Source organism: Arvicola amphibius, chromosome 4 (assembly GCF_903992535.2).
Source record: "Arvicola amphibius chromosome 4, mArvAmp1.2, whole genome shotgun sequence".
Lineage (NCBI taxonomy): Eukaryota > Metazoa > Chordata > Mammalia > Rodentia > Cricetidae > Arvicola > Arvicola amphibius.
In genome coordinates this window covers 49990562-50003777 of record NC_052050.1, presented here as the reverse complement: position 1 = coordinate 50003777, position 13216 = coordinate 49990562, and the positions used below count along the sequence as shown (strand labels likewise).

The following is a 13216-nucleotide window of genomic DNA, read 5'->3' as shown; positions in this document are numbered from 1 at the left end:
TCTCGTTCACAGCCTGCAGCCCGCCGCGGCGCGTAGCCAATCCGCGACCAGCACTCCGCGGCTTCAGCCTATCAGCGTGTAGGAATCCCCAGGGCAGGCATCACTAGCGGAAAGCCCATCTACAGCGCCGCAGACGGATGCCAGAGTGGGCGGGCGGGGTCCACCACCTCGCTGATTTAGGGCCGGCTTTGGAAGGCGGGCGCGTAGGGTTAAGAATGAGACCTGTGTAGCTAATCGTCTACTGACGCCTCCCTCGGGATGAACCCAGAGCTTTCTCTCAAGACTCAGCTCCCTCAGCCCAGGTGCTGTCCACTTCTCAACTGTCACTACTTCATCCATCCTTGGATTTCCCTAAACCTGTCTCCGTGAGGCGACAGCCACTAGAAACAGTTCCAGGAAAGCCTTACGACCTGAAACTACAACTTCCAGAATCCTTTGCGCGCGGCTAAGGGGCTGGGATTCCGGAGCCGTCTCCCACTAAGAGATGGCTGAGTCCTCGGGGTCACCGCACCGCTTATTGTACAAACAGGTGGGCTCGCCGCCCTGGAAAGAAGTTTTCAGGCAGGTGAGTGTGAGATGTGGATCGTAATCACTTCCCTAATTGGTCCCAAGGACCGCTGTCCTCTGTGCCCTCGCTTCAGCCCTTGTTGGTCGTGAAGCAGATGACCGGAGCTCCTGGCCAGCGAGGTGTTTCTCGAACTCAAGACTACTGCCGCAGCACCCGGTTTTGGCCTCCACCCGCTCGCTACCTTTCGGGCTTTTGGCTGGAGTGAGTGCTATCCCAGGAAGCTTTGTTTTTGAATTCGAGTTTGCTTGAAATTTTAAGTGTCATGACATCGGTAGCTGATGTTAGTGATAATCAAACCACTTGATGTTGGGTTACAAAGAGAAACATTTTGTATGCATGCGTCGTGTGAGATAGAAGTTATTTCTCTTCTAAAGAGTCAGAAGAGTCTCGGTTATTGTTAGGAGAGTTGCACTTAACCTCGAGCCTCCTCTGAAGCCAAGTAGTTCCCTCTAAGAAAAAAGCTTCTCTCTCTGTTCAGCAGTCTCTAAAGGGGTGGGTATAGTCTAGAAAAGCAGTCGTAATGCTAGAAATAGTGTGTGTAGTAGGGGTTCTCACCCGTGAATACTGGCATTTTGAAGAAGAGAGTTCTGTTATGGAAGGTTATTCTGTACAGTGTAGAACACTTGGATGTAGCATCCTTGAACCACCTACTTATATGACCTCAGCCTATAGCAGTTCTACAAACAGAGCTGTAACAACCAAAATGTTCTCTTGAGTTGGGGGTGGAGAGATGGCTACGTGTTAAGAGCACTTACGCTCTTGCAGCAGACATGGTGGCTCTAACTCCAGAATCAAGAGGTCCCCCATTGCCAGTTTTCTGGCCTCTGTGGCCGTCTGCCCTCATGCCATTCACATAAACTCCTACAGGGGACACACACACACAACCACAGTCATCAGGGTTGAGAAATACTGTTGAACAAGAAGATCGTATCTATAACCATATGTACAGTAGCAGGATTTAGAGCCATATAAATGTCTGACGTCAGTCTGTTTTTGCAGTAACTGTGCACCCAATGCTTGCATTCAAGGTAAAATGTGAAATATAGGAATTTGGAGGTTCATGAGCAAAGCACTGTAATTTTACCTAGTTGTGTGTGGATGAGGACTCAAAAATATGAAACTTTGTATCTAAAATTCTTTTAATATTTTACTAACTGATTATCGTCCCCCGCCCCTTTCATTTTGGTGGAATTGACCTTTTCTTTATTTTCCAATTCTGACCCAGGGATGTCTCGAGAGAATGAGAAACAGCCGGCACAGGCTCCTGAGCAAGTACCGCCAGGCTGCAGGTGGCAACCCAGGGAGAGCCTCGGACAAATTTCTTGTGCAAGAAGTGATGGAGGAAGAGTGGCATTCTTTGCAGTTGGTAGAGAATTGTCCGGAGGCCTTGGTTCAGGTCAGGCAAGGAAAGGATCTGGAGCAAGGGGGTACTCCATGAAGAACTGGTGACGTCTTGCTGTCTGTCTGTCTAAGTCTTTTCAACCTACCCACTTCCCAGCCCTCACACGTAATTCTAACAGCCTTTTGGCTCAGGCTTTTCTGCTTTTGAATAGGTTACTTTATATTGATGATTCTGTAAAACTAGACTGTAGGCATGCTACAGCCTTGTAATGAAACTAAACTTAGGAAGCTAAAAGGAAATAAAATGTCATTCTTGCTTTCCCCTTTGGAATTTTGACTCACTATGATTGTGTTAGGGACTTCCCTTTGAAAAGGATATCTTCAGCAACATTCTGATTCCAGCCAATTAAAGTTTAGACTTGTGTGTCCATAGAAAACCATTACAGTGTATCAGACAAGGCTATGGGTAAGCATCAGAATTTAGGGATTCTGTTTACTTTTACTGAATCACAACTTCACCGTGTTTCTTTGAGCCTTAGTTTTTACATTTGCATAAAATAGAGACTATGGCATGAGTATTTTGAGAATTGTGTAACAAAACATGGAAACCTTTGAAACCATCCAAGCACTGTAATAACGATGCGTCTTCAGGGGCGTCTGTGTGTCCTTGAGTATGCTACGCTAAATGGTGAGTGCAACATCACCACAGTTAGCGCTTCAGTAGGCCTCTCAGGTCAGTCTTAGTCCAGCTTTGCAGAAGCTAAAATAGCTTTCAAAGACTAGACCTTTTCTCATGGTCAGTCTTAGGATCTTTCCCTAACTGCTGCCTGATTTCATCTCCCTTAAATTTGGTGGTGGGTACTCTGACCATCTGTTGTTAGTGTATGTAGCGTAGCCACGTTACTATACTGTCAGCCAATTCTGCATGGGGACTAGTCCAGTTTCGCCAGGTAAATTTGGGGTCTTCAAGGCAGCTTCCAGTTACAAATCCCCATGGGACCTGGTGGCCAATAAATACTTCACATGGACTGTGAGACACTCCTTTCTGCTCTGCTCTGTCTGTCTGTCTGTCTGTGCCATGCTCAGAAATCAAGCCCATGTCTTGCATGCTAGGTTAGCGCTGCTCTGCTGAGCCTCTACTCCCTTCCCCCTACTTTCTCTTATAGTTGGGATTGCCAGAGGACCTAGCCGTGCTGCAGGACATCGAACAGGAGCTGTGTGATGAAGGTAACCCCAGGATGCAGTCCTTCCCTCCCTAATGTGCACCTCCTCTTGTCCTGGCCTCTCCTCGACTCAGGGTTGGTTTTGTTGTTTTAGATTGTCTGGGTACCAGGGATTAAACCCAAAGCTTTGGGCACGGAGGCAAATAGTAACGCTATAGCCCCAGCCCTAGGATTAGCTCTTAATTACCATTCTTCTACCTCCACCAAACGTTTAAGTGTCCACAAGTCTCTCTGAACTCTTCATTCTTGTCTGTCTTCCCAACATTGGCTCTGTGTCGGGAACTTTGATACCCTTTCCTCCATTCTAACTGCTGTGGAAGATGGGATTAGATGGAACAGCAAGCGCTGTCCTCACTCAGGTCACAGAGCTAGTCAACGGTAGAGCGGGGAAGCAGAGTTCCCTGTTTATTTTATCCTGCCTCTTGTGACTTTGTTCAGCTGAACCCTGTGGCTTGTGCCTGTAGGACGTGTGATTTATGTAGGAGGTTGGGTTTTCAGGAAGGAGCCTGAGCCCTCTAGTTTCATACTAGCCAGGGTAGCATAACGAAACCTGCCTCTTGAATAGTAAACTTGTCACTTTGCGTACATGGGCAGATCTTTTCATACACACCCCAGGGCCACCTCTCATCCCTTCTTTATTGGTTTGTAGTATGGAGCTGTGGGCCGGCTTCCTGCCGCCCTGCTCCCGGCCACCGGCTAGCTTATGCCCCGAAATAACAACACACAAATTGTATTCTTTTAAATACTGCCTGGCCCATTATTTTCAGCCTCTTACTCACATCTTGACTAACCCATATCTAATAATCTTTGTAACACCACGAATGGTGTCTTACCGGGAAAGATTCAGCACATCTGACCTGGTGGCTGGCTTCATCACATCTGGCTCTCTGAGGAGAGGCACTGCAGTCTGCCTAACTTAGGAGAGGCATGGCATCTGACTGAGCCATCTACCTCACTTCCTTCCTCCTGTTCTGTCTACTCCACCCACCTAAGGGCTGGCCAATCAAATGGGCCAGGCAGTTTATTAATTATCCAATGAAAGCATCAGATAGATAGAAGACACACCTACATCATTGGTTGCCCAGGAATTTGTGAGCATCTGCCTCTTGAGGTTCTGATAGCGTTGTGTGGCATACACTGTTTGGCATCTTATATCATGGTGACTTATTCCATGTGGCTTTTTCTTGACTGGGTTTCACGTTTATCTGTGAAATAGAGATAATAGACCCGCTCTATGGTACAGGACAATCCTGGGCCTTTTGCCTTGCAGAAAAGTCCATCATAAGCGAGTATGAGAAGAGTTTACAGTTTGATGAAAATTGTCTCAACACCATGTTGGCTGAGTGGGAAGCAAACCCCCTCATCTGTCCTGTGTGTATAAAGTAAGAATTTTCAAAAAATTTTTTTAGCAGTATTGGTTCTTATCCCTACTCCAGAGTTAGTGTGATTCCCTCTGCCCCTTAGTTGATTGATTGAGAGGTATAGGGAGCCAGGTTTTGTTACCGCAATGATCTGGGAATCCCAATTCTGTCTCTAGGTACAACCTGAGAATCATGAACAGTGTGGTCACGTGTCCGTGTGGCCTGCACATCCCACTTCACGTAAGTGTCCATGCAGATTCCCTATATACACCGACTGTATTAAAGAACCTCTGGTGGTGGTTCGGAGTCAGTTGTACACATCTGTGCCAGTTACCTTTATTGTCACAGACAGGTACCCAGCAGCAATAACCCACCCGAGAGGTTTATTTTGGCTTATGATTTCAGAGGGGTCAGGGCGTCACGGCAGAAGTGTGGCAGAGCGGCTCCATGGAGGTGAAAAGCAGGACTCCTCAGCATTTTGGCTAATAGGACACAAGACCTGTTCCTAGTAGACCATGTCCACCAGATAAACTTCCTGTGCTTTGCCTGAATGTATGTGCACCACATCTGTGTCTGGAACCCTGGAAGTAAGAAGAGGGTGTTGGATCCCCTGTAACTGGAATCACACATGGTTGTGAGCTGCCATGTGGATACTGTCAGCCCAGGTCCTCTAGAAGATCAGCAAGTGCTTTTAACCACTGATCCATCTCTCCAGATCCCCTTTTTTGAGGCAGAGTCTAATAGTAGCCCAGGCTGGACTCAAATTCAATTGTAGCTCAACTTCTGATCCTTCTGACGTCACCTTCCATTTGGTCTTTCTACTGGGAATGAAGTACAGTGCCTCATGCTTGCTAGGCAAGCCCTCTACCACCTGAGCTACATCCCCAGCCCAACAGTCTAAGGCTCCGAAGAATCAAACTGTCTTGATTGGTGATTTAGGTTTTCAACCTGTTGGTTTTTCAGTATTTAAGATTAGTTCCAGATGACTGAGGTTCAATCCCAGTACCCACATGGGCAGCTCACAGCTATCTGTAACTCTAGGATCCACCATCCTCACACAGATACCTACAGGCAAAACACCAATAAAAAAAAATTAAAAAAAAGATTAGTTGTGGTTGAACTTTCTAGTTTCCAGAGCTGACGGAGCAGAAGCTGCGGGACTGTTTGGAGGATCATGTAAACGAGCACAGTGCACACTGTCCCCACACGCCCGAATTTTCAGTCACCGGTGGACCAGAAGAAAAGCCCAGCCTTCTGATGAGCTGCTTGGTAAGCCTCCAAGGGACCTTTCCCCTCTTGGTGGAAATAATGGCTTAGAAAGAGGTAAATACTTAAATGTTTTTTGGCTGGTGTAGAATACAGGAAGTATGAGCTGGGTGTGGTGGCACTTATCTGGAATCTCAGGAGGGAGGCTGAGGCAGGAAGAATTTAAGGCCAGACTAGACTACGTAGTGAGGGACTGTCTCAGAAACAGATGTTGGGCTGTCAAGATGGCTCAGTAGGTAAGAGCACTTGAAGCCAAGCCTGACAACCCGAGTTCAGTCCGTGGACCTCATGTGGTAGAAACAACCGATCCCCGCAAGTTGTCTTCCACAACATATAATGCGCTTGTGCACGCCGCTCTCTCTCACACACGCTCACGGATGATTAAAGCTTGTGGAATGAGCAACTTCAGTTAAATAGCCTGGTAAGCAAAGGGAGGATAAGCTTATAATTATGGCCAAGGCCTGCACTACAGGCTTTTGTTGGGTCAGCGCAATGGCTTGAGATCTCCATACATCAGGCCACGGCCATGAATGCCAGATTGCCACCTTGGCATCGCTTTGCAGATAGACACAGGATAAACAGCACAGTGGAACAGCAGCAGATTTGTCTCAGCAAACTTCATAAAGGTCTAAGACTCTTGCCAAATATTAACTCAGGTGTGAGGGACAGGACCAGAGAGGAGTCACCTGTCTTGGGAACCTTAAATTTGCTGTGGGAACGATGGACACACCTTATACAGTACACGATTGGCTGAAGTCCCCATCATTTGAAATTTCCAAATGTGCCACTAGCTCTCAAAGGGACATCAAGGATCACTGGGCTGAGATCCAGGAGTCCTTCATATGCTCGTGATGAGGTGGAATATGGGTGTGGGTTCCTGAAGAGGCCACAGAGAAGCCAACTTATAACATCTGAGAAACAGTCTCACTGTCAGGGTTTGATCTTTCTGGTTTCTGAGTACTTGGTAGTTCATCTACAGGACTTGATCTTAGCTTGGAAGCTGTATTAGTGACGGCTTCATTGATAAAGCACCCCAGTTAATGTTCATGGCCAGAGTATAATTTTCACTAACTTCTTTTCTGTCTACCCAGGCGTGTGACACTTGGGCTGTGATCTTCTAGTCGTCCTGGTCTCACCTCCACTGCTGGGCTGAGAACTCATTCCCTCTGAGAGGGCCCCTGTATGCACAAGCCTTTTGTATAACTTATTTTATATTAAAGCTTTTCAAACATCTGTTCTTGGTGTTCTGATGCAGGGCAAAAGAAACAAAGTCCAGACTTTCCTTGGAGGAGATAAAATTTTATTGTCCATCATTATGTTATACAAAAACCTACAAATAATAGATTTGTACAGGAGAAAAATATCCAAGTGAATAGTAAATGGAAGCATTAACAGAAATAATTTAAACTTGCTTTTTTCCTCCCATGATATTAGAATGACAGCCATTTCAAAGCATGATTCTGATGTCAAGGTAGCTTTGTTCACTGGCCAAAGCTTGCCATTTAAATTAAAGCCCTTGGTTTCTGACAGCTCTACTGGCTCTTGACAAAACTTTTGAGGTCCTCGAGAAAGGTGATATATTCTTGGTGCTCTAGGGCTGTACTGAGCTCCACCAACTCATCCGCAAAAGTGTTGTCAATCCCTCGGTCCTCAAGGAAATCCATCAGGTGGTCATACAAGGCCTGGGAAGAAAAACATTGACTAGCTTAAAGAGCTGCAGACAGAGTCGGCAAGACAGACTAGCAGGTGAAGGTGTCAGTTTCTTGGGACCCACATAGTGGACGGAAAGAACAAACAAGCAGAAGAAAAGAACCATGTCTCCAAAGTTGTCCTCTGATCTTCCCACATGGACATGTATGGAAACACATTTGTTTTTATAAGGTCACTTCCATTCCTTGACCTTTCTCTGCAAAAGCCAAGCATCCTCCACCTCAGCCAGCACTTACCCAGTCCAGGGAATCTGTGTTGAGTGTGTAGTTAGTATTCCTCCATTCAGAGTCACCGGTGGCCTGAAAGCTAACTTCCTTGATAGAGAAAATATCACTCTCGGTCTCCTCTTGTCCGATCTGAGAGACAGCAGAGGTGTAAGGCCGCGGCTATCAACCCTGCTCCCACCCCTCTCACCTGTCTTCTCTTCCCATCCTGGTCTAGTCCACATGAGGTCAGAAGATACTCCACCCACACACCTCATCCTCAGGATAGTGACAGTCCAGTACAAGGGTCTTCTTGCCGTCACTCTTGGTAACTTCAACCACAAAATTGGGAGTTGATGTCAGTTCCGGCTGGAGAAACAGAACAAGTCAGTGTATGCAGTGCTGGTAGAGTGTGCACACCCAGACCGACGGCCTCGGGTGGTGCCGAGTGTGAGGGCCACAGCCATCTTCAAACAGCATTAAACAGTTATCAGTCCTGCCAGCAACTTTCTTTCTAAAAGAACATGGGCTTAGAGTGGTGTTTCAAGTCCAGTACAGCTATGTACCAGCCCTTCAGAGCTGTTTCCACTCCCACACTGTAGCGATGGCTGAAGCAGAAGACCTGGTGCTCCTTCCCCGGTGGCTGCTTTAGAGCAGGATTAGAGCTTGACACATATAGCTCTGGCTAAGTGGCCACCTTAGCCGGAAAAAGGAGCAACTTCCTTCTATGGTTACCCAAGGGACAGGCCCAGACATTGGGTGGCACACACCTTTAATCCCAGCACTTGGGAGGCACAGACAGGTGGGTCTCTGAGTTTGAGGTTAGCTTGGCCTTTAAGTTCCAGACAGCCAAGGTTGTTACACAGAGAAATCCTTTTTCAAAAAAACCAAACCAACCAAACTAACACCAGTCCTTCTTGCCTTTTGGAAGAGAAAAATGGCTGGTAGAAGTATCAGCTCACCTCCTGTTCTTCAGCCTTCTGTCCTTCTGAGGGCTCCTCCTCACCGTGGTCAAATGTTGGAGGGATGCTGTTGTTGATGTTGAAGGTGACAGTGATCCTGGAGAGGCAAGTGAAAGCACACTAAGTGTGTGTATTAATGGAGGCCACAGGAGAGGGAGTCGGCTCCAGTGAGGCAAGTGTGAAAGTGTCTGATACAATGTCTCCACCCCAGCTGGCTGCTCTGGGGACTGTCACAGCCACAAGGCTGCCATCCTGGGTCTTTCTAGGGAAGCTGACGGAGGTGCGCAGCCATCTGCCCCAGAAAAGCCTCAAAAAAAAACCAAACAAAAAAACAAAAAAAACTGCAGAACAGACTCACTTTGCACAACCACACACAGGGAAATGAAACACCCAGTAACGTTTTCTTTCCCCCTTTTTGAGGTTCTAGAGCTCAACAAACACCCTGTGTATGCTTGACAAAATGTTCACAGCTGCATGCTGCCCCCTTTGTGATAACTTTTAAGTTGTAGGTGACAAAACATGTTCTAAAATGAGAAAAAAATTCCATTGCCTTGATACCCGGAAGCAGGTTCTCGACTATTCTGTTTCAGCAGGGCCAACCCACGTAAGAACGCACCAAATGCTGCTTCCTGGAGCTGAACTGGCCAATGCCTTGCTGTCAGGCCACTTTGCCACAGATAAAAAAACCTTAAAATGATTTAGGTGAAGTTACAAGTGACCCATGTATGAGGCGAAACACAATATGCTGTGCAAAAACAAACTGGACCCTTACTTCAAAAATGGATCACACACACTCACAGACCTTAAGGTCTGAAATTGTAGAACTCTAAGAAAACAGACTCAAATGTTTGCAGTGGTTTCTTCGTGCCAATGCTAAAAGGTCTAAGTGTATGTAGTGCTGGGGATTGAACTCAGAGCCTTACATGTTATGCAAGCAGTATGAACATGGTTTACATTCTTCCCTCATGTATGCAGAAACTTAATTCCTAAAGTTAATGATATTAAGAGGGTGAGACATCTCCCGGATCCTCGATGCTAGGGATCAAACCCAGGGCTCCATGCATCTACCAAAGAGTGACAGCCACTAATCCAAGAGTGGCAACTTGTGGTGTTTAGAAATGGGGCATTCACTGGCTATATTCAAGCCAAGATATCTGCAAAGGAAAAACCAGTCTTCTACAATGGTATCAACGGATATATCTATTGATCATACTTCAAGGGAGGCCCCCAATGATATTTTATACACATTACTTAAGACTGTGCTAGCCTTGACTTTAGAGATACAATAGCCTCTTGACAATGGGATTAAAGGTGTACCTGGTGGTTTTGTGTTTTTAAGAAAAAAAGCTAGGGGCTGGAGAGATGGCTCAGCGGTTAAGAGCACTGCCTGCTCTTCCAAAGGTCCCGAGTTCAATTCCTAGCAACCACATGGTGGCTCACAACCATCTGTAATGAGGTCTGGTGCCCTCTTCTGGCCTGCAGGCATACACACAGACTGAATATTGTATACGTAATAAATAAATATATAAAAAAAAGAAAAGAAAAAAAGCTAGGCGGTGGTGGCATTTAATCCCAGCACTCTGGGGGCAGAAGCAGGTGGATCTGAGTTCAAGACTAACGTGGTCTACAGAGTGAGTTCCAGAACAGTCAAGATCACAGAGAAACCTGATCTCAAAAACCAAAACAAACAAACAAAAAACAAAACAAACAACAAAAACAAGGGGGGGTTATGGAGCTGGGTGGCCAGAAAGGAACTGGAAGGAGTAGGGGGTTGGGGGAGAGTGATTCCCAAGATTGAATTCTAAAGGTTTTCAAGAGACAGAAATCAGCACTTTATCATTCTATTGGAAGGCCATCATCAGATGCACACACACTCCAGAATCAATGACTTTTTCTTTTGAGAGTTTCTCTGTAGCTTTAGAGCCTGTCCTGGAACTAGCTCTTGTAGACCAGGCTGGCCTTGAACTCAGAGGCTTGCCTTAGCCTCAGTTCTAAGATTAAAGGCGTGCCCCACCACCGCCCAGCCTTTTGTTTTTTTTTTTTTTTTTTTTTTTTAAGAGATTCTCTATGAGCCTTGGCTGAATTCAAGATATCCTCCTTCCTGTGGTTACCACCACAGCCAAGCCTGGCCTTGAACTAGGATTATTGGCCCCCACTGAATAAAGCTGCTCTCTAACACGCGTGAGAACACACTGTGCTCGTGAGGCACTGGGAATTGGTCCTGGGCCTCACAAATGCTAGCACTTAGCCCAGGAGGACTTCTCTAAGGAAGACTGGGTGAATGAGTAACAAAACCCCAGAAACAAGGGGTTAACAGTTTTAGGGGTGCCAGGTGTGGTGGCACAGGCCATAACTTCAGCACATAGGTGTCTGAAGCAGGAGGACCAAGAGTCCGAGGCCAGTCTGTGCTATACAGCAAGATAGAGACCCTGTTTCACAAAGCAGTTTAGTGGAGGGAGTAAGTAAGCTGAGCTTGGATAAGAACTCTACCTCTGAAGGCCTGTCTACACTGTAACTTCATCCTGTTACTTAAATGTTACATATATTGCATTTTCAACTGCTATAAACACAGGTCAGAGGGGATAATTTTATGTGAATTCTAAACAAATGAATTTATCAGCACTTTAAATATTCCTAGGGGCTGGGCGGTGGTGGTGCGCACCTTTAATCCCAGCAGACAGATCTCTTGAGTTTGAGGCCAGTCTGTCCGTTCTACAGAACTAATTCCAGGACAGCTAGTGCCACACAGATAAACAAACCAAACAAGAAAAAAGAATCCCAAATTTCAGTGCCTAAATCCAGCACTGTCACCAGTAACCCAAGGCCTGTGTCTGCCATTCCAACAGACTTTTCTCTACACATTTTGGAGCTGCTTAATGTCTTTAATTACCGGACCACAGCAAATGTGTATCCATGAACGTACTCCTGGAACCTAAGAAAATTTCAAACTGCATGCTTTCTCAAAACTGGGGCCTAAGTGCAGGATCGACTGGGGACGGAGAGGACTGGATGCTGCAGTGAGGAATTCAGCCTCCTACAACTCCTGAGCCAGTACTTACTTTTCTCCAGCAAGTTTGCGCAACAATTTAGCCTCTGTCCCGTTCACTTCCAGCTCCCAATCTCCAGACATCTTGGGAAGGGATTTATGCTTCTGGATTTTCTTCTCTTCCTTAATTTCATCCGTCAAGAATTCAACAAAGGCTTTGTCTCCTAAAAGGAAAACCAAGATGACCCAAAAAGAGAAAAGCCAATTGCTTTACCCAAAGACATGGACAGTGTCTATTCTTTTTTTGTGGCTGCTCCAAGCCCAATTCACGCTTGAAAACGCCCGTTTCCCACTCTGTAAAAACCCCAGGATATATTTACTGGGCTGCACTGCGTTCTAGAAAATAATCTTCATGGACTGTTATTCTCCGCCTAACCCAATTACCCTCTTCCACTTGCCAAAGGCAAGCCCAGCAACCATTTTCAATCCAGGACCCCTCCGGGCCTTTGCCAAATCATATTTCGAAGACACGAGGAGAGTCTGCGATGCCAGCCCGGGATCCGTTCCAAGCTAGGCCCTCGCATCCCGGCCTGGATTCTCGAACCTTACCCTCGGTGTGCAGAGCTCCACAGCCGCACGAGCAGGGCGCCGGGGTCTGCAGGAGGCCGGAGCGCCGCGCGGAGCCCGCTCGTACGCTGAGCAACCCGAAGGGCCGGAGGCACGGCCGGGGCGCGGGCTGCAGCAGCTGTCGGAGCGGCGAGGCCGGGACGGCGGCGCGGAGGCCCGAGGCAGCGGCGCCCAGGGCGCGGGGCACGGAGCGCAGAAGGGGAAGCATCGCAGAACAGGCACGTGCGAAATAAGGACAACCCGGCCGAGACACCTTACAAACCCGCGTACTACCGGAAGTCCCGCCTCCGCCCGGGAAGCTTTTTTACGTCAGAGGACGACAAGCCCCCGGACCAGACTGCGCCCTCTGCTGGGAGCCGCCAGTGCAGCTTGGGGAGGCCTCGAATCCTGTAGTATTCTCTGCCTTGCTGCCCTCTCTCCCCAATTCACCCACTTTTCTTAACCCACACCAGGCTTTGTTACTTCGTGGAATGTGCTCAGGTCTCATGCCAACTCAGGCAGGAGCATTTACTCCAAAATCATCTCACTTCAAGGTCTTCTGGAACCGCCAAGTATGGGGAACGCTCAGGCTGGCCTGCACCCAGCTGCCCTGGAGTGGGCCTTTTGGAAACCTCTATACCCCCTATTAATTCAGTTTTTTTTAATGGACTATCGGTTTCCTGGGAACAGGAATTCATGGCTTACATCATTTAGGTAAAGAATCAAGGATACTAGGGGCTGGAGATAAGGTTTCAGTGGTTAAGAGCATTTGTTGCTTTTGCAGAGGACCACAACCATCTAACCCGAGTTCTAGGGCATCAGACTCCCTTTTTTGACTTCCATGAACACCAGGCAACAGCAAACATCAAATGCTCATGTCTTATACTCCCAGCACCTGGGAGGCAGACAACTCTTTCTGAGGTTAAGGCCATTCTGGTCCACACAGTGGGTTTTAGAACAACCAGGGTTACACAGAAAGATCTTATCTCA

The 13216-nt window shown here is 47.1% G+C and overlaps 2 protein-coding genes across 3 annotated transcripts; one reads left to right on the top strand and one right to left on the bottom strand.

Annotated features, from left to right (window-relative positions):
* The first annotated feature begins 182 nt into the window (after positions 1-182).
* On the top strand, positions 183-6992 carry Rpain (RPA interacting protein). Of its 2 annotated transcripts, XM_038328108.1 has the most exons (7): positions 192-565; positions 1794-1964; positions 3076-3136; positions 4403-4514; positions 4670-4733; positions 5622-5762; positions 6851-6992. In XM_038328108.1, the coding sequence occupies exons 1-7, from the start codon at positions 485-487 to the stop codon at positions 6878-6880; spliced, it is 660 nt and encodes a 219-aa protein (XP_038184036.1). In that variant the 5' UTR covers positions 192-484; the 3' UTR covers positions 6881-6992. The 2 variants fall into 2 exon arrangements, with proteins under 2 accessions (XP_038184037.1, XP_038184036.1); XM_038328109.1 differs by lacking the exon at positions 6851-6992 and having other exon boundaries at positions 183-565; positions 4899-5758.
* Positions 6993-7037: 45 nt separating this feature from the next.
* LOC119813027 (complement C1q binding protein) lies at positions 7038-12519 on the bottom strand. Its single transcript, XM_038328107.1, has 6 exons — positions 12230-12519; positions 11694-11844; positions 8635-8731; positions 7946-8041; positions 7706-7825; positions 7038-7441 (listed from the first exon to the last, which is right to left on the bottom strand). The coding sequence occupies exons 1-6, from the start codon at positions 12453-12455 to the stop codon at positions 7292-7294; spliced, it is 840 nt and encodes a 279-aa protein (XP_038184035.1). The 5' UTR covers positions 12456-12519; the 3' UTR covers positions 7038-7291.
* Positions 12520-13216: the final 697 nt, after the last annotated feature.